The sequence below is a fragment of the Leuresthes tenuis genome, unplaced genomic scaffold (genome assembly GCF_036924035.1).
Source record: "Leuresthes tenuis unplaced genomic scaffold, fLeuTen1.0.hap1 SCAF_2, whole genome shotgun sequence".
In the NCBI taxonomy this organism is placed as follows: Eukaryota; Metazoa; Chordata; class Actinopteri; order Atheriniformes; family Atherinopsidae; genus Leuresthes; species Leuresthes tenuis.
In genome coordinates, this window is record NW_027325356.1 from 41,744,935 (window position 1) to 41,766,070 (window position 21,136).

General features: G+C 46.0%; 1 protein-coding gene across 1 annotated transcript in view; it reads right to left on the reverse strand.

The window, feature by feature from the left end:
• The window catches only part of lrrk1 (leucine-rich repeat kinase 1), a 117,910-nt gene that overhangs the window by 72,598 nt on the left and 24,176 nt on the right, over positions 1-21,136 (reverse strand). Inside the window, exons 4-10 of the mRNA XM_072381122.1 lie at positions 13,631-13,802; positions 12,976-13,155; positions 10,136-10,272; positions 9,793-10,019; positions 9,510-9,637; positions 8,647-8,810; positions 2,083-2,220 (exon numbers count right to left, since the gene is read on the reverse strand). Coding sequence (XP_072237223.1) covers positions 2,083-2,220; positions 8,647-8,810; positions 9,510-9,637; positions 9,793-10,019; positions 10,136-10,272; positions 12,976-13,155; positions 13,631-13,802 — 1,146 coding nt within the window. The remainder of the gene's footprint in view (positions 1-2,082; positions 2,221-8,646; positions 8,811-9,509; positions 9,638-9,792; positions 10,020-10,135; positions 10,273-12,975; positions 13,156-13,630; positions 13,803-21,136) is intronic.

Genomic DNA, 21,136 nt, shown 5'->3' on the forward strand with positions numbered 1-21,136 from the left:
TTCACACAGACAGCAAACAAGCGAACAGCCACTTGCAAAGTGTGTGGTATAAGGATAAATCGTAGCTCAGCTACGTCTAACTTCATCAGGCACCTGAAAACGCACAAGGAGAGCTCAGTCTCTCTGTAATGTGAAAGGGAAACTTAGCACGTATCGACAGCTAGTAAACAGTGCTGTAAACTATATGCAGGTTATAGATTCATTGTTCATTACAGCGCTGCTGATTTATCTGCAGCAGCCTGTGAAATTTGGGAAGGACTTTGGTTAAGTAGCCTAGGTCAACAGTTACCAAATTAATTACTAAATCAAGTCTATGTGGGTGTAGCTTGACGTTTGTCTAATTGCTGTTTTAAAATAGCCTACTTTTACAATTTCAGGGACACCTGATGAAATTCCAGGTTGACACCGTCAAAAAACAGAAAAATGCACTGAAATTGCACTGAAAAATGTTATGCATGAGTTCAGGCTACTCAGCCAGTTATTAATATGCCTGTTAATGTATCCTGTGATGCAGAGCAAGCACACATATTTCCAAATTCATTTATATACTTCTAACAAGCTTTCACAGCGTTTCTTCACACTGAATTAAATAGCCCTGTTAAGTGACCGTGCTCTGATCAGTTTTGATCCTGCAGTGTATGATGATATTACAGATATTGATAAAACAGTACATGCTTTCAGTCCATAACATACAGCAATGCAGTCGTATCTGGACCAAATGGGATGTGTCTAATGATAGAACGTTCATTTGAGTCATTCGAGACTTGACTTGTTATTGGTCCTCATAGACTTGAGACTTGACTTGGACTTGGAAAAACTGACTTGTGAACATGTCTGGTTGAAAGACCTGTCAGGAGCAGTGCTGTAGCTGAATCTGCAGAGCTCCACCTGCAGTCTCAGAATGATGCACTCTTACAGCCGTATACTGACGACCTGCTGGGTGGGGCTGTACAGCTAACTAGTATGTAATGTGAGCAGCTGATGAAATGACAAGCAAAAAACAGTTAAAATAAGGAGTAGAAGCTGCTCGTTTGGTTTTGTTCTTATTGCGAGGACGGCAGATGTGACATATTCTGTTTCTGACTCTGTATCTGTAATCATTCATTTTCAATCCAGAGATGCTAAAATACCACAGAGTGGACTCAGTTTATTTGAAGTCAGAGAGCATGTGTCTGCTGTCTTCCCAACTGCTGAGCTTTGCCACTTAACTCATTATAAAGTCTGACACTGATCCAGCAATGTATCCAGATTACACCGTGACTGAGAGCAGGCGTGTCGGTCAACTTTATTTCTTAAATTCAATTCCTGCACTCAAGAGCCTGCAGCTCATGCACTGTCCAGGACCTCTTGCCTGCAATTCTGAAAATAATGCTGACTCATTCTGCCAAGACAAATTCTGAAAACTCTCTTAACTAAACATACATGAAAACTGCTTTTATCAACTTGATGGATGTCAGCTGTTAACAAGTTTAAATGCATTCAGAAGAAAATATCATTAGCATGAGGAACGGACTTGTGAAGTGTTACATCCAGGAAAGAGCTGCTGGTGGAAATATTATTGGAAAACCTAACAGATATTACTACAGCTGAGCAGAGTAACATACATTTATTCATTTTAGGAATGATCTAATCTAAGGTTTGATGAGAAAAAAAGTATCTTACTACTATGCGTTATGTCTTGGTATTACACAGAGGAACAAAAGGAAAGTGAAAAACCCAAATTTGTTGTCAAACACATCTCAGCAGTGCCACCTGGAGGTCATCTACTGAATCACACAGGAGGGTGCTCCTCTGCCAAAGCAGGGGGTTCACTCTCTTCTGCCTTTAAGCAAAAGTTACGTAAAAGCCATGAGGCCAGATTCCATCAAACATGTTGGAGGTGTGGAATCTTGGTGAGGGAGGAACTCATTAGATTTAGGAACAAATCAGAAACCTGACATAATAGGAATCAGAGCCTTGGTCGAGGACACACTGAGGGATCTTTGAGTTTTTGAACATATTCGTTTTTGTAGTAATCCAAAGATTTTGATCCATTATAATGATGCATGAAGATGTACAGTAACAATCCACGATGGTTCCTACCTCCAGTTCAAAGACGTATGATGGAAGCTCCTTCAGGCAGTTCTCAGAGAAGTCCACCTCCTGCAGCTGAGTCCTCCAGAAGATGGAGATCGAATTTGGAAGATTCTCTATTAAATTGGAGGAAGCCTTGCATTGTTTCTATGAGGAGGAGACAGAGGAATGAAAATATGTGTAACCATGAGGATACTGTCTTGACACTTTAATATCTGCCCATCTAAAAGTACATCATAAGACAGAGTTCAGCCACTCTGTGATTCAGAACATATTTCAGTTAACAGTACCTTCACTTATAAATGAAAATATAAATAATAGGGCCGGGACTTTGACGCGTTAATTAAGATTAATTCATTACACAAAAATTAACGCATTTTATCCATCCATCATCTGCCGCTTATCCGGGGGTCGGGTCGCGGGGGCAGCAGCTTTAACAGAGAAACCCAGACGTCCCTGTCCCCGGCCACTTCCTCCAGCTCTTCCGGGGGGACCCCGAGGCGTTCCCAGGCCATAGTCTCTCCAACGTGTCCTGGGTCTCCCCAGGGGTCTCCTCCCAGTGGGACGGGCCCGGAACACCTCCCCAGGGAGGCGTCCAGGGGGCATCCTAACCAGATGCCACCTCATCTGACTCCTCTCAATGAGGAGGAGCAGCGGTTCTACTCCGAGCCCCTCCCGGATGACTGAGCTTCTCACCCTATCTCTAAGGGAGGCCCAGACACCCTGCGGAGGAAACCCATTTCGGCCGCTTGTATTCGCGATCTCGTTCTTTCGGTCACTACCCACAACTCGTGACCATAGGGGAGGATGGGAACATAGATTGACCAGTAAATAGAGAGCTTCGCCTTCTGGCTCAGCTCCTTCTTCACAACGACGGGTCGGTGCAGAGCAACACTGCAGACGCCGCACCGATCCGCCGTCAATCTCACGCTACATTCGTCCCTCACTGTGAACAAGACCCCGAGATACTTGAACTCCTCCACTTGGGGAAGGATCTCATTCCCGACCCGGAGAGAGCATTCCACCCTCTTCCGGCTGAGAACCATAGTCTCGGATTTGGAGGTGCTGACGCATTTTAATCGCACTTATTTTTGCACCGCGGAATATTTCTCACTGGATGAGTTTCAGGCATACCGATTACACTGGAGCACCAACTAACGTTCATGACTTCAGACACAGGCGGTGCCAGGGAAGGGCTTGATTGGGCTATAGCCCCACCAGGAATTGTGTTATGGGTGAGCCCCACCGCTGAATGGGTGAGCCCCACCGCTGTATGGGTGAGCCCCACCGCAGACTGGGTTAGCCCCACCGCAGACTGGGTTAGCCCCACCGCAGACTGGGTGAGCCCCACCGCTGAATGGGTGAGCCCCACCGCTGAATGGGTGAGCCCCACCGCTGTATGGGTTAGCCCCACCGCAGACTGGGTTAGCCCCACCGCAGACTGGGTGAGCCCCACCGCAGACTGGGTTAGCCCCACCGCTGTATGGGTGAGCCCCACCGCTGTATGGGTGAGCCCCACCGCAGACTGGGTTAGCCCCACTGCAGACTGGGTGAGCCCCACCGCAGACTGGGTGAGCCCCACCGCAGACTGGGTGAGCCCCACCGCAGACTGGGTGAGCCCCACCGCAGACTGGGTTAGCCCCTCCGCTGAATGGGTGAGCCCCACCGCAGACTGGGTGAGCCCCACCGCTGAATGGGTGAGCCCCACCGCTGTATGGGTGAGCCCCACCGCAGACTGGGTTAGCCCCACCGCAGACTGGGTGAGCCCCACCGCTGTATGGGTGAGCCCCACCGCTGTATGGGTTAGCCTCACCGCAGACTGGGTGAGCCCCACCGCTGTATGGGTGAGCCCCACCGCTGTATGGGTGAGCCCCACCGCAGACTGGGTTAGCCCCACTGCAGACTGGGTTAGCCCCTCCGCAGAATGGGTGAGCCCCACCGCAGACTGGGTGAGCCCCACCGCAGACTGGGTGAGCCCCACCGCAGACTGGGTTAGCCCCTCCGCAGAATGGGTGAGCCCCACCGCAGACTGGGTGAGCCCCACCGCAGACTGGGTGAGCCCCACCGCAGACTGGGTTAGCCCCTCCGCTGAATGGGTGAGCCCCACCGCTGAATGGGTGAGCCTCACCGCTGTATAGGTGAGCCCCACCGCTGAATGGGTGAGCCCCACCGCAGACTGGGTGAGCCCCACCGCAGACTGGGTTAGCCCCACCGCAGACTGGGTGAGCCCCACCGCTGAATGGGTGAGCCCCACCGCTGAATGGGTGAGCCCCATCGCTGAATGGGTGAGCCCCACCGCTGTATGGGTTAGCCCCACCGCAGACTGGGTTAGCCCCACCGCAGACTGGGTGAGCCCCACCGCTGTATGGGTGAGCCCCACCGCTGTATGGGTTAGCCTCACCGCAGACTGGGTGAGCCCCACCGCTGTATGGGTGAGCCCCACCGCAGACTGGGTTAGCCCCACTGCAGACTGGGTGAGCCCCACCGCAGACTGGGTGAGCCCCACCGCAGACTGGGTTAGCCCCTCCGCAGAATGGGTGAGCCCCACCGCAGACTGGGTGAGCCCCACCGCAGACTGGGTGAGCCCCACCGCAGACTGGGTTAGCCCCTCCGCTGAATGGGTGAGCCCCACCGCTGAATGGGTGAGCCTCACCGCTGTATAGGTGAGCCCCACCGCTGAATGGGTGAGCCCCACCGCAGACTGGGTGAGCCCCACCGCAGACTGGGTTAGCCCCACCGCAGACTGGGTGAGCCCCACCGCAGACTGGGTGAGCCCCTCCGCTGAATGGGTTAGCCCCACCGCAGACTGGGTTAGCCCCTCCGCTGAATGGGTTAGCCCCACCGCAGACTGGGTTAGCCCCACCGCAGACTGGGTTAGCCCCACCGCTGAATGGGAGTCTACCGGAGTGGTGGGATCAGGATGTGGCTGGTTACACGGAGCAGGACTTCTTCCAGAACTTTAGAACGTGGAGGAATACCTTTCATCACATTTGTCAGCGAGACTTTCAAGAGGAGACACGTCGTTCAGGAGATCCATCTCCTTGAGAAAGCGAGTGGGAGTGGGATTATGTTGGGTAGCAACGGGGGCGGGTTATCTACCTGTTTGGCATCACAAAGTCCTCCGTTTGCGCTATTGTGCATGACTTCTGCAAAGCTGTGCAGCAGGTCCTCATGCCTGACTATGTTAAACTGCCCCAGGGACACGACCTCCAGGAGGTGCTGCGAGGCTTCAGGCAGAGGTGGGGTTTCCCCCAGTGTGCTGGGGCGATCGACGGGAGCAGTGCAGCGTGGGTCAGAATGACGTCAAAGTCGCATTAAATGCGACCTGGCTGTTCAGACTGCGGTCGCGTTAAAAAAAAAAATCAGATACGTATCCGATTCAGCACCACATTTAAAAAGGGCCTGATTCTAGGATTCAGGTCACTTGCAACTGCAGTGTGAACGTAGCCAAATTTATCTCTGGATTCTGTCAGCAATAAATTATAGGGTCTCCAAAATAATGTTTCCACTCCAGCCACTGAAAAATCCTAATTATGTGAGTAGATTCACAATTAGTTTGATCATTTAATTGTTACATCTTTTTCTTTTGGTCATTTCTCTCCTCTCACTCTGCTGAGTTAGCAACTCTCCATTCTGTCCCTGATTCCTGACTTCAGCTTATTGTTCCTGTTCTGCACCTGACCCTGATCCTGATCCCTGCTTCTTGATTCCCCTGGTCTTGGATCAACCTTGTTTGGATCCTGGACCTAATCCCGCTCTGTTGAATTCCTGGAGTAATTCCTTTGTGCCTGCTCACCTTCAGCTTCCTTCCTCTCCAAACCCTGCTGCAGCATCACGACCTAGTCCCTGGAGTAGGGGTGGGCGATATGATGATATTAGATCGTGAAGGATTACAACGTGTCACTTCTCCTCACCCCGTTAAGTGATAATGTCAGAGATCAATGGGACAATTCAGACAAAAGTTGTCTCCCTGTCTTACTGCCTAAAGCTAACTAAACACTGACTGAAAGAAAACACGGGACAAGGAAGTGAAAGAAAGAATCGAGCAAATTGGTTTTCAAACTCAAGAATCAGGATTCAAAGTGCAGTGTTGCACTGCTCACCACTGCACCCCGTTTAAACTACTCATCAACACTTGTTGGCTATTCAGAACTGAAGACTGGATGATGTCTGAGTGTTTGCTCTGCATCTAGTAGTGCTGCGAGTGGTGGGTCAGGGTAGGGGTGGGCGATATGACGATATTAAATTGCGAAGGATTGCAACGTGAAGACGATCCGTAACGATCTGTCACACTGCAGAGATCGTGGGATCGTCTCGGGCACATTCTATAAATTGCAGTTCTATGCTGATGCACCGACGCACCGGACGTATTACGTCGTCAACCTGACCGACCAATCACAGCGAATTACGGGCAGTGACGCGCTTTCTTACCTGCTTCCTTGTATGTGTGTGTAGCCGCATGGAGAGCCGTGGCTGAAAGCCAAACGGAGGAGGTCCCTAAAAAAATCCACCTCCATGATATGGAATTGGTTTGGATTTTCGGCAACTGATCAAGCGCAAGCAAATGGAATTTGCAAAGTTTGCACAGAAACTGTTCGCATGTCGGGTGGCAACAGGACGAACCTGTTCAATCGCTTGAAGAGGAAGCATCCCAAACAGTATGCTGAGAGCCAAACAGCAAGGGGCCCGGCGGCACCGGCACCGCAGGGGAGGCAGCAGCTAGCATAAGCAGCAGCTAGCATAAGCAGCAGCTAGCTAAGACCAAAACAGACAACACAGCCGTTCAAGGCGGTAGAAAAAGAGGGGTTCGGACGCCTGCTTCAAGTAGTTGACCCGCGGAACAAGCTGCCCAGCCGAAAATTACTTCTGCAACTCTGTCTGTTTTTCATCTTTCAATTTAAGATTGTGATCAAATCAAAATCGTGACTTTATTTTAAAAAAATTGTGATATGATATTTTGGCCATATCGCCCACCCCCACCCTGGAGGTTTCTGAATCACCCATCTGGCTCCCCGTCCTTCACTCCCACATACTCTGCTGGGATCATCCATCTCACCAAGTCATTGTTACTCCAGCAGGCCACGGCTGCTCAATAGTTCCTGAACTCAACTCTTCACTTGGAGTTCTGTTAAATCCATTGCCCTTTATTTTCTGTGTCACTGGCCTTCTCTGAGTCCATCGTACTCAACTGTCACATTAATGAAGGTTAAGTAAGAAAGCCCCCCCTGCCGTCATCATCTCCACCAGACAAACGCTGTTTAGTTCACAGTAATCTGGTCTGACTGGGTGCTCTGAAAACCGGCTGAGAAGGATTTCCCACTGCTGACATGCCTTCTCAAGTAAAGATTCATTCTCTAAAAGTCATTACAAATGTTATATCTTAGTATTACAGCATTTGTGAGCTCTGAGGGTTGCCCCCTCCTCTTTTATTCGGCTCTGCTTGACTCAGATGGACTCACTGTCTAACCGTGTCCAGCCTGCTTACTGTATGGAGAGCAGCTTTTTTCATGAAGCACTGCAGCCACACTCTGCTGATGAACCCTCTTCTTTACTTCTACTTTGACGTCACTGAGGGATCACTTTTTACTTCCACCTTCATGATCAGCACTTCAGCCTCACATTTGTGAAGTTCCCCTTGTTCTTTGCCACAGGTCTTTTGATTGGTGACAGGAGGGGTGTGTTAAGGTGCTCTGTGTATTCATTTTTGAAGGAACAAAGTGGGGTAATTGTCTCAGATTCATGGTCAAAGGTGCACAGGATCAGCCGTGCACAGGGTGACCAGAGTCTAATTCACCAGGTGTGGGACAAAGACTGTGTTTGTGTGGGACAGTGTGGGATAGCAATGCCTGGAGGTGGTCTACAATAACTTTGAAAAATAAAGCTCTCTATTCTGCCCCTTAGCTTATAACATTACTCTGCTTTGCCATCTGGTTGATTCAGTCGCACATAACAGACTGCAAATAAAAACATAACAAATAAATCTTATTTAAATGCAACTTTCCCAGGTTCTCTCACGTAAGAAAACACAGTAAGCATGGAGCTTTCTTACTATTTGACAGCACCTGTGGAGTGAACACACCTGACTGTGTAGTCCTTTCCTCCCTTTCCCACCACGTCTCGCGCTGCTTGCCGGTGCCGTTCTGACCTGATTTGCATTGTTTTTTGTTGGTGGGCGCGCCCTTAACCTGCGTCCGTGTTCCCGTTTGACATGATCAATCAAACGGTTGCCTGTGTTACTTATGTCAGTCTTATTGTATGAATGTAAACTGGTCTAATTTCAACAAGATTTTCAACAATTTTCAAGAGTACAGCCTATGAAACCTATACTGGTTCATTCAACAACTAATGTAATCAGATCAGTGCACCCAGTACAGCTGAGACCCAGCCCCAGTAAATGAGTTTAATCACCTCCAGTAGATTAAATCGACCCAACCTGAACAGATTCAGCTGATACAAAAGAATTGGCTGCTGAAAGAAAACCATAAAACTATGTGGAATTTGTTCCATATATGTAGTCCTGTGTTGATTTTTTTGGAGTGCAGGAAGTATTTTATTATGAGGTTAAAACATTACCAGTGGACAAGCCCAGGGGTCGGGGAAGGAGCTCAGTTTGTTCCTGCTGACATTCAGGGAGCACAGGGACTTCAAACAGTGCAGGACTGCTGTGGGCAGACTGCTCAGAAGATTATCCGACACATCCAGCTCCTCCATCTTACGAAGACCGATCCAGTTCACACCTGACAGGGTGACGTTAGAGAACACAACCAAATCAGTACCATTTTTATTTACCGGCAAAAACACAGTGGTCAAAATGAACTTTTATGTGACTGATGCTAGAAATAAATAAAAAAGCAAATGCATGTGTCACATTACAGATTTCTTTGTGACTGGTGAGGTGGGGTTAATTCAATACAGCTTTGATGAGCAGTCAGAGCAGTTTATATCAGCTGTCTTGGGTGATGCCAAGTGAGACATGAGGCAGATGTTGGAGAAGATGCTCAGCTCTCCATCACTGTGGCTCTGCACAAAGTCAGTCCATAAGCATCCACTCATAGGTCATAGATACTCCAGTAACCACGGATCCCAGTAGGTCCACAGACCTCCAACCTCTACGGTGCACAAACTGTCCTCCAACAATCAATGGAGAAATCTGAGTCTGTGAGTCAGCACAACAACATCTGCAGTTCTTAATTAAGTGAATCCAACTCCTCTTCATCCCATCATTTGTACTGCAAATGATGGCATCCAGGGAAGACATTATTTTCTAACACGTATAATGTGTCTTCATGCAAACCTCTGAATTTAATTTACCCACACTTGAATTTAGCAACTATTGTGGATTACAAAAATCACAAAAGCTGTGGAACTGTTCAAATACATATGGAGCCAAGCGCAATGGCATCAAAAAGTGACATATAACCTGAGCTGCTACCTACTCGCAGGGAGGTCAAAGAGCACTGTGAGCTGGTTCTTGGCAGCAGAAAGTTTCTGAAGATGGGTCAGATGGAGAAGTCCAGTTGGCAAACTCTTCAGCTGGTTCTGAGAGAGATTTACCTGCTGTAAACTGAAGCAGAGGAGAGAGAAAGACAGTATTCTCTGTCACTTCTGACACAGAGTCACATTAATCTATACAGTGTGACAACTAACAGTACCAACTATGGTATGGATGTGTTCACAGGAGAAGAAGTCACAACGCATATTTCTGTCATTACACTGTACCTGGAGCAGATGACATCCTGGGAGTTTAAGGCAACAGGCAGCTCTTTTAGAACGTTGCAAGAAAGATCTAGAGTCCTCAGGTGGATGAGACCCCAGGGAACCACAGAGGGCAGAGTGGCAAGGCTGTTGGTGGACAGGACCAGGTGGGTAATACGAGAGGAGACATCCATGAACCAATCAAGTTCCAGCCAGGGCAGCTGCAAACCACTCCAACACACACAGACAGCCTGCACGCACACACACACACACACACACACAGGGCATGCTTTTCAGAAAAAAAGTCAGAGAATACGCAGTGTTCTCCGCTGAAGCTTCACTTGTTAAGACTCATTAAGACACAGACCTCATCTCCACTTGCAGAGGAGGTTTCCTGTAGTTTGAGCCGGAGGAGACGTTTGCTGAAGTCTGGATGGTCCATCAGGGTGTATGATGAAAATCCTGCACCATTTTCGAGCAGGAAGAGAGCGATCTCTTCATTGCCTACAAAAGAAAAAAAAAACACTGCTTTTAACAGGTTAACTGGAAGTGTTAACTAATCATCAAATCAAATCAAATTGTATTTACATGGCACCTTTCCTGCTTTAAAAGCAACACAAAGTGCCTCACAGAGGCTGAAAACAACAATGATATACAACATACCATCCCTCCCACCCCTTAAATACCCAGAGAGACACGGAGACAACACACACACACACACACACACACACACACACACACACACACACACACACACACACACACACACACACACACACACACACACACACACACACACACACACACACACACACACACACACACACACACACACACACAGACAGAGACACAGCCGGGCATCCAGACCTAAGGCAAGGAAAAAGCCACCTTGGGGACCACACTGAGAGGGCTCCTGGGCCATGACCACACGGAGCGCCACAGAGATGGTCCCGACCCGGGCAGACAAGAGGCCCCACATAGTCTAAAATCCTAAATTCCTCTTTGGGATTAATGAAGTATCAATCTGTTCTATTCAATGGACAACTTTCTTGTCTGTCACATTCTTCTGAGGCTCCGTGAGCTGGATCATTTTTACTCAATGTTTTCTTTCTATATCACACATTTTCTTCCCTCAGAGTGTTTTGGGTTGTTGTTTGTTGTTGTTTCGGGAGCCAGATGGGTGATTCAGAAACCTCCAGGGTGGGGGTGGGCGATATGGCAAAAATATTATATCACAATTTTTTTAAAATAAAGTCACGATTTTGATTTGATCACAATCTTAAATTGAAAGATGAAAAACAGACAGAGTTGCAGAAGTATTTTCGGCTGGGCAGCTTGTTCCGTGGATCAACTACTTGAAGCAGGCGTTCGAACCCCTCCTTTAATACCATCTTGAACGGTACCATATCTTTTGCAAGATAAAAGGTAACTGCTTCTGTTACCTCTGTCTATCACTTGCTTGACTTGTCATACGGAGTGCTTTTGTCAAATGCCTGTGTTAATGTTGTCTGTTTTGGTCTTAGCTAGCTGCTGCTTATGCTAGCTGCTGCTTATGCTAGCTGCTGCCTCCCCTGCGGTGCCGGTGCCGCCGGGCCCCTCGCTGTTTGGCTCTCAGCATACTGTTTGGGATTGTTAGCCCAATTTTTTCATTGGAACCCCAAGAATAAGCTGGAGTAATTGTTTATTAAAAAATATTTATTAGTGGTCACAAGTAGAGTATATTGCAGTGCTAGACTCGGAGTGCCAGAGCTCCCGCAGGAAATCCGTCAGGCTGAGCCCCGTTATCCAGAAACATGTCATATTTATATTCAGCTTTATCTCACAGAAGTTGTATTCACACTTGTCAGAGTATAATTGGCCAGTTTTTAGTGGCATGTTCAGGCCAGCTCCTGTCCTTGTTGTGTTCTTTGGATGTGATAAACTGTTTTAGGCGTGGATCTAATGTACCAGACCTATCTGCCCTAATAGAGATGTTTTGTCTGACCCAGTTGTTTATGTCATTCTAAGGTCTTGGACCATTTAAGGTAATCGATTGTGCAGAATGAGCAGAGTGGAAAAGTACCAGCTAGGAACATAGGTTATTTAGGAAAATACAGAATATGAATTTATAATGTCTAAGAACAAAGCCAATTATAAACAGGATGCTTCCTCTTCAAGTGATTGAACAGGTTGCCGAAAATCCAAACCAATTCCATATAATGGAGGTGAATTTTTTAGGGACCTCCTCCGTTTGGCTTTCAGCCATGGCTCTCCATGCGGCTACACACACATACAAGGAAGCAGGTAAGAAAGCGCGTCACTGCCCGTAATTCGCTGTGATTGGTCGGTCAGGTTGATGACGTAATACGTCTGGTGCGTCGGTGCATCAGCATAGAACTGCAATTTATAGAATGTGCCCGAGACGATCCCACGATCTCTGCAGTGTGACAGATCGTTACGGATCGTCTTCACGTTGCAATCCTTCGCAATTTAATATCGTCATATCGCCCACCCCTACCCTGACCCACCGCTCGCAGCACTACTAGATGCAGAGCAAACACTCAGACATCATCCAGTCTTCAGTTCTGAATAGCCAACAAGGTGTTGATGAGTAGTTTAAACGGGGTGCAGTGGTGAGCAGTGCAACACTGCACTTTGAATCCTGGTTCTTGAGTTTGAAAACCAATTTACTCGATTCTTTCTTTCACTTCCTTGTCCCGTGTTTTCTTTCAGTCAGTGTTTAGTTAGCTTTAGGCAGTAAGACAGGGAGACAACTTTTGTCTGAATTGTCCCATTGATCTCTGACATTATCACTTAACGGGGTGAGGAGAAGTGACACAGTACCTCCTGCACTTAAACCTACCTTCTAGTATAAGTAACTATATGGGGAACCATAATCCGTCTACTCAGGTGGGCTGTACTAAAATCAAATGTGCAACAACACCATAGGTGTGTGGATGCAGAGACAAAGTACTGCATACTATATAGAGCAGACATATATGTGATAAGAAGTGCTGTATGAGTGTCTGTAACAAGGAAACAGAGAAGGAAAGCCCTTTGTAGAACCTTTTCAGGTTTCAGGGATCAAATCTTTGGAGCTTTAACAAAGGGACCGCAGCTATAGAAACTTTTCAAAGATGAGGAGAATTCAAAGGGAGGAAAGTGAGAGAGCAGAGGTAATCTTGGGAATGTGTCACTGTGTGTGTGTGTGTGTGTGTGTCTCCGTACTTGCTTGTGCAGCAGCATACAGCGGCAGTCCGTTGATGACAGCAAATTCATCACTGTGGATGGCAAAGTCCTTGACGTCAGCATCATAACCATGGACCAGCAGACGGACCACGTCCAGGTGACCCTGCTGGCAGGATGTGGCCAGCATGCAGTTCAGCAAGTCTCTCCTCAGACACAGAGCTAACAAGCAGAGAGTTAGAGGAGGGCTTTTGACTTCAGTGTCGATCAGAGGTTTTCTGTTTCTGCATTTTTTCTACTGTGGGTTAAAGACCAATAAATAACGTGTGTCTGGATTTAGTAAAAAAGACGTGCTGTAACAGCAGCTATTCTTTTCTCCCAGGCCTAAATATTCCTGATGACAGCTCCATGACATCAGGGAGATCTTCTCAGACGTGACACAGTTCGACCATCACACAACAATTTAATATTGGGGCTTTAGAAGTGGGGTGGAATTCACTAGAACTAGTAACTGTAACTAGCAAACTCAATCAATGATCAAATCTTGAGATATTTAAACACAAATAGTTGAATTTTGAATGTGTCCTCAAGTAAACTGAAATTCTTTTTGCCATAGCTGCATGACCAGCTAAATAAACAATGTGAATGTGATCCATTCACTATGACATCACTGTCGAGCTGTTTCTTCTCCTCCTACCTGGTATGGAATCCAGCAGCTCTTTGACCACGCTGGTATAACCATGGAGCGCTGCCAGGATGGCTGGATTACTGTTAGATGGTTCCTGAGGCACAGTGACATGGGCTTCTTTTAGGAGGTAACACACACTCTCGAGATCACCATGCTGAGTGGCCACAGACAGGAGACGTACCTAAAAAAAAGAAAAGAAAAAAAGACATGCAACACTTTAGTACGGCAGCCTGGTGATTCTCAGGCACTAACAGCAGTGTGCCACTGTCCATGCTACAAATATGTATGTACAGTATGTACCAACAGGGAAATATTTCACCACTCAAAGCTGGCAGAAAATGCAACGTTATTATTAAAAAAACTAATAGAATTTTCCATTTTACAGCAAAGGTTGTGTGGAGGTTCTGCCTCTGTCTGAAGTCGGGTACTTCTCTGCCGCAGCCATGTTGCATACTTACCCACAAGGCCACAGTCAGAGGGGAGGGAGCAACCTGTTATCCTGCACAGATTTGCTTTCAGGAAACACAGTGGAGCAGTTCTCAGAATTGTTGCTTCATAGCCACACGGTTCTTGGTTTGAATGTTTTATTCTTTCTGTGTGAAGTCAGCATGTCTCCTGGCTAACAGGAGGTTGTTTAAGTTGTCCTGCAGTTCCTCGTATTGACAGTTCTACACTGACCTCTGGGTTAGCCCTGTGGTGGACCCAGCCAGTGGATGGGATGTATAGACAGGAAAAGGAATGGAGGAATCTTTGTGCTTAAAAATTTAATACTTTGAACAGTACAAGAACAGCTTATCACCAGCATGGAACATTGTGGTAGTGTTAAAGGAAGATACATTACTTCTTCCAGCTGCTCAACCAGAAAAACCTGCTCCACGTAATCGTTGTATTTATTAAGCCTGGTTTAGTTTTTCACTCCACAAAAAAAACGCACAAAACCAGTCAATCCATACAATAATGACACCAAGTATGAGTGGGGGCTCATTAATAAATCAACCTTCAGACGGGGCTTTACCGAGAGATGAAAAACATTGTTCATTGTTTAGTCACAGACTAAGACGATCAGGTCACAGGTATTTGAGCTGCTCACGGGACTGGGTGGAATAAGGAACACTAACACTGCTGATGTCAGACTATAAACGAGCACTTATTTCCTGGACCAATGCTATGTGTGGCAGATGTGGGTCTGCTGGTATACAGATGTGAGATATAAAACAGAATACAGCAGACCTAGTATGGACAGTGGAAACTTTCCTTTGTTGTGTTTCCTCTTCAGAGAACATTGAGACAACAGTGCTTTGCTTATTTAGGCTATTTTTGGGAACTTCAGTACACAGATGATATAAATGACATGTTTTAAACAAGAAAACAGCATAGTAGCCTGGCCTTATCACAACAGAAAATAACACTCCCCAGCATGCACAATATATCATAGTTTAACAAGATCTGAAAGCCACTCTAGTCTAATCTTAATTTAACCTGGGGCTGAGACCACATACATCTCCACAATACAAACTATTGAGAATTAAATAAGGTAACTCCTCCATGGAATGTATCATCAGCAGAGAGTGGAGGCGGCTAACATCAAGACACCCTAACAGAAGTAAAAAAAATAAAAAAAAGGCTGTCCTGAAGGACAACACAGACCTCCTCTCTGACCAGTAGCAGAGGTCTACGAACTGATACCACGAGACTGTACAGCACAGAGTAGCAAGGTGACACAAGGTGTACACTGAGAGGCATAACCAAGCGGCTGGGATAGTGTGCTGGAACACCCGTGTCCGGTATATAGTCTGTTTTGGTTTCCTCCATTTAGGAGTGATCTTTTGTTTATAATGTTTCATAGCACCTCCATTAAAGGAGCGGTTGCGTTTAGTGATTTGTAATTTCAAAGAGCCTCCATTAGACGGAGAGTGTTTTGTTTTCTGTAAAGTTTCATAGTGCCTCTGTTTTCGGGAGAGCGTCATTTGTTTGTTCCGCCTCGTTACACGAGTGCGTAGAGTTTCTGGACCATAGGCGCCAAGATTCCCGAGCATTCCCGAGTCATTGATTGCTAAGGATCACTCTGCTACCTATTAACGGATTGCCAAAAAGGCTGGACGGCAACTTGCTGTTAAACTAGCATCGTGGTTGATTTAGCCAACAAAATGGACAAATTTGTGACCAAAATACCAAAAATATCCAGTGACCCGACACCGTCTTCCAGTGAGAACTCTACCGTGTCAACAGTGCAGATGTTAGGCAGAAAAAATGTCGGACTTTTCAAGCTAGCTGGAAAGGTAAATACCCATAGATAGTCTATGACACTGCAAAAAACAAAAGTATTTTGTGAGGTTTGCACTGTTGGATTGTGTTTTTCCTTTATCTTCATCGGAGTCTTTTGCGTTAGCTTACATTGACATTAACGTCTCGTATGCCTCACCAGTGTGTAGACTGTGTGTGTTTGTGAAAGAGAGTGTGTGCGTGTAAAAACAGCAACGAGTCATGCAAGCACGGTGAGCACCCACCAGCAGAAACATAAATTGGTGCCCCTGTTCTGGACAATATTTAAAATTTTGCTGTAGCTGAAAGAGAGCCTGATTAGGAGTAGATGCAGTACATCACTGTACCATCAGCATAAAAATGGAATTTGGCATTTAATAGTTGATGATCAAGGTTATTAATATCTAGAATAAACAGGTGTGGTCCGATAACTGACTCTTAAGGAACACCCTTGTTAACACTGAGGTAGCTAGAAGTAACACCTTCAACTAGTAGACACTCAGATCTGCTTTACTAGTAATTTTCCACCCAACCCACGTTAAGACAATGCCACACTGATTAACCTTTGTCTTAACATCACATGATCCACTGTATCAGAAGCCTTAGATAGATCAATGAAAAGGGCAGCACAGTGCTGCTTGTTAGCTAAGGTTTAAAGAACATAATTTATTACTTTTAAGGGCTGCTGTATATGTGCTTTATATTTTCCTAAAACCAGATCGATACTTTGATAAGATGTTTCTAGAAGAGAGAAACTCTTTCAATTGGTCACTTCTTTTCAGCGTTGCTCTCTTCACTTTTTTGGATGCCATGCGCCGGCCTTATCAGCAGCAAGTCTGTGTAGCTCTGAATTTTGTTCGTTGTTAATATGATTATATGTCATTTTAGTTTTAATCTAAAAATTTTTAGTGATCTGCTTTTTATTTACATTTCCTTTTATTAAAATGTTTTGACAATGTGCACCGCTACCAGTAGAGCAGTGAACACGAGAGAGGAACTGTTGGCACTGTCAAGGATTGGACGCGGAATTAAACATCCAATTCTGACCGAGCAAAGACAGCTGTACCGTGGATGCAGAGCTGGAACAAAACTAAAGGCAAAGATGGACAACAGGAGGTGGAGGTACAAGTCTTTTCTGCCTTCGCTGATTATGGGAAACGTTAACTCGCTACCAAACAAGTGTGATGAACTAGTGTGATCTGTCTGTCTGAGTCCTGGCTGAACGACAACACACCAAACTCATGTGTGGACAAACCCGGCTTCACAGCCATACGAGCGGATCGTGACCAGAGTACGAGCGTTAAGCGGAAAGGAGGAGGTATTATGAGGGCGGCACCTACAATGGCGTGTGACGTCATCCATGACACCATTGCTAGAATTCAGATCTAGCATTCTGAGGCATTCATTGCAATCACAGGGGATTTCAACCACGTCTCTCTATCCTCCTGCCTGACTGGCTTTGTACAGTATGTGGACTGTCCAACACGTGGATAAAGGACATTAGATCTGTTTTATGCTAATGTGAAGGAGGCTTACAGGGCAGTGTCTCCTCCACCACTGAGTAGATCTGATCACAGCATGGTCTATCTACAACCCACATACAGACCTTGTGTACAAAGACTTCCTGTTACTACCAGATCTTTCAGGAAGTGGTCACCAGAGGCGAGTGATGCATTAAGAGACTGCTTTGATGTCACAGACTGCGCTGTACTGCTGGAGGAAGAAGAAATGGACATTGACATGGACAGGAGGGTCAGCACCACCACAGACGACATTAACTTCTGTATAGAGACAGCTGGAGAACAATAACACCAAGGAGGTGTGGAGGGGCATGAGGACCATCACTGGATGGTGATGATGACAGAGCCAATACTTTTAACCAATATTTCAACAGGTTTGATAGTGTGGCTTCTTCCATCTCAGCTGCTTCCTCCACCCGCACAACTATAGCTGCTTCCTCTATACTGCTTCCACTGCCCAGCTGTAATTCCACCTCAATGGCAACTCGCACTGCCAAGCCTCCTCCACCCAGCTGCACCTCCACCTCTGCAGCAGCTTCCACTGCCAGGCCTCCTTAGCCAAGCTACACCTCTGCAGCAACTCTCACCACTAGCCCTCCTCTGTCCAGCTGCACCCCCACCCCCATCTCTATGATTGATACCAACATCACTCCTGTCATCATCCCTCCACTACAACCTCTGTGTCTAACTATAGAGGTGGTTGGAGCTGAACTCAGGAGACTTCAGTCAGGGAGGGCTGCAGGCCCAGATGGAGTCTGTCCAAAGCTTCGGAGGGACTGCGCTGGTCAACTAGCAGTCCCTCTTCATAGACTCTTCAATATGAGCCTTCAGATGGAAAAAGTCCCGGTGCTGTGGAAAACTTCTGTGGCTTTTACAGCTCATATCATGAAGACCTTGAAGAGACTCCTTGTTCGTCACATGAGATTGCAGCTTGCTGAGGATCTTGACCCCCTCCAGTTTGCCTACCAGAAACACATAAGAGTGGAAGATGCGATTCTGTTAATGCTGCATCGGGCATATGCTTATCTGGATGTGCCCGGTTGTGAGAATCATGTTCTTTGACTTCTCCAGTGCCTTCAACATCAAACGGCCTCCCATACTGAAAGACAAGCTTCTAGGTATGGGTGTGGCCCCCTCTCTGACATTGTGGATTATAGATGATCTCACTGCCAGACCACAGTATGTCAGAATGGGGAGATGTGTTTCTTGAACACTAGAATGCAGCACTGGGGATCCACAGGGTACCGTTTTGGCTCCTTTTCTTTTCAGTCTGTACACATCAGACTTCAGGTACAACTCAGAGTCCTGCCACATACAGAAGTATTCTGATGATACAGCTGTTGGGGCATGTGTGCACGGTGGACAGGAGAAGGAGTACAGGGACCTTGTGGAGTCCTTCTATGGCAGGACCAAAAATAACTGTTTGCTCCTGAACACTACCAAGACCAAAGAGCTGGTGGTGGACTTCAGCAGATCTAAAACTCCATATCAGTCAGTCTGCATTGATGGAGGGGAGATCGAGATTTTTCAGACCTGCAAATACCTGGGGGTGGTGCTGGATAATAAACTGGAGTGGTCTGCCAACATCGAAGCAGTGTACAGGAGGGGCCAGAGTCGTCTGTTCTTTCTGAGATGGCTCAGGTCCTTCACTTTCTGTAGTGAAATGATATGCATGTTTTATCACACTATCATAAAGAGTGCACTGTTCTATGCTGTTGTCTGCTGGGGGAGTTGCACTACAGACAAAACTGTAGGTGCCTGGACAAACTGGTGAAAATTTGTTTAATATACAAATGAGTGCCACAGCCAAAATGTTGGTCATAACATTTTGAAATTCGCGGACGACTCAATTATCATGTCCTTGCTGAGCAGTGATGATCCTGATCACGGACCTGTAGTGAAGGAATTTAGTCACTGGTGCAGGTTTTCCTTTTTAAATATCAACACAAAGAAAACAAAGGAATTGCTGTTTGACTTTCGGAAGAATCCTCCAGACATCTCTCCTGTCAGCATAGAGAACCAAGCCGTGGAGATAGTTGATAACTATAAATACCTCGACACTCACTTGCACAACAAGCTATCCTTTGAGCTTCATGTTGATGCTGTGTGTGAGAAGGATCAGAGCCACCCTTTGGCTCATGAGTTTCTGCTGCTTCCGTCAGGGCGGAGGTACATCCTGCCAAAATGCAGGACAAATGGATATAAACGTTCTCTCGTCCCTGCTGCCATTTATCTACTAAATAAGTAGCTTTACTTTACTTTGTTTTTATTCATTATTGTCCCTTGCTGCTATTTTTTTTTGTTTTGTTTTGCTTTGTCTTTGTTGTTTTTGCAAGACTGAATGACTGCTTGCTGCAAACCAAATTACCGCAAGGTAATAAAGACACCTTGAACTTTGAACCTTGAAAAAGGCCGGTTCTGTAATAGGCTAGACCCTCTCAGTGCTGTGGTAGATCAACGGATGAGGAGGAAATTATATTCTGTTTTGGAGAATAATAAACATCCTCTCCACAGCATCCTGGCAGGACAGAGGAGCAGCTGCTGTGAGAGGCTCATCTCACTGCAGGTGCAGGACTGAGAGGTTCAGGAGGTCCTTTGTCCCTAAGGCTTTTTAACAGTGATTACTGACATGTTTTTCTGAAAGTTCTTTATTTATTTATGTATACATTTATTATTATTATTATTGTTGTTATTATCATAATTGTTATTGTTCTAATACACAATCATTGTAAATTTTAAAAAAATATATTTCAGACTAATTTGAATTTCCCCCACTGGGGATGAATAAATTCTATTATATTCTATTCTTGCAGAGTTTCAAGAACCTTTACAACTTGATGTTAGGCCTATAGTTGTTTAAGTCTGAAGGATCACCTCTTCTAAACTAGGGAATAGCAAAGGCAGATTTCCATACAGAAGAAATTTTGTTTGTGGGCAACGAGAGATTAAAAGGATGTGTCAGAGGTGGTGCAATAAAATCAGCTGCCATCTTAAAAAAGTTCGGATTCAGATTATCTAGACCAGCTAATCTCTTAATTAGTTTGAGTTTGAGAGCATTACGTACCTCTGAAACTGACTAAAACTGAAAGAATTATTCACAGAATAAACATCTCAGCACGACAGGGGTACTCAAACGTGGAACCTGATGCAATAAAATGCTCCTAACAACCGAGCATCTGAACTTTTTTGTGAGTCCTTGACAATGTATTGCGGAAGCTCCACATCATTGTTATGTCCAACTAAGAATATAATCCATCCATGCATTTTCATCATTATTCGAGGTTATTCGAGATTATTCAAAAAGGACATATAATCCCTCCAGCGAGTCCTGGGTCTGCTACAGGGCCTCCTCCCTGTAGGACGTGCCCGGAAAACCTCCAAAAGGAAGGTGACATCCTAACCAGATGCCAGAACCACCTATCACCAACAGAGCACTTTGCTCTCAAACTGCAGGTTTACTTGTGGTTCCCAGAGATTCTAAAAGTGTATGGGAGTTGTCAGGCCCCTCTCTCTGGAACCAGCTGTCAACGAATGTCTGCCAGATGTTTCTTTCTGTTAAAAGGGAGTCGTTTCTCTTCACAGTCACGTTATGCATGCTCAGGATAGGCGATTGGGTCGAAGAGAAGTTTCGGTGCAATCTGTTAGTTTTCTTAGCTAGGAAATTGTTTTTGAATTGGCTCTGTATATATGAATTGGACTACTTCTGAATTCAATTGATTAAATTTGATTGGAT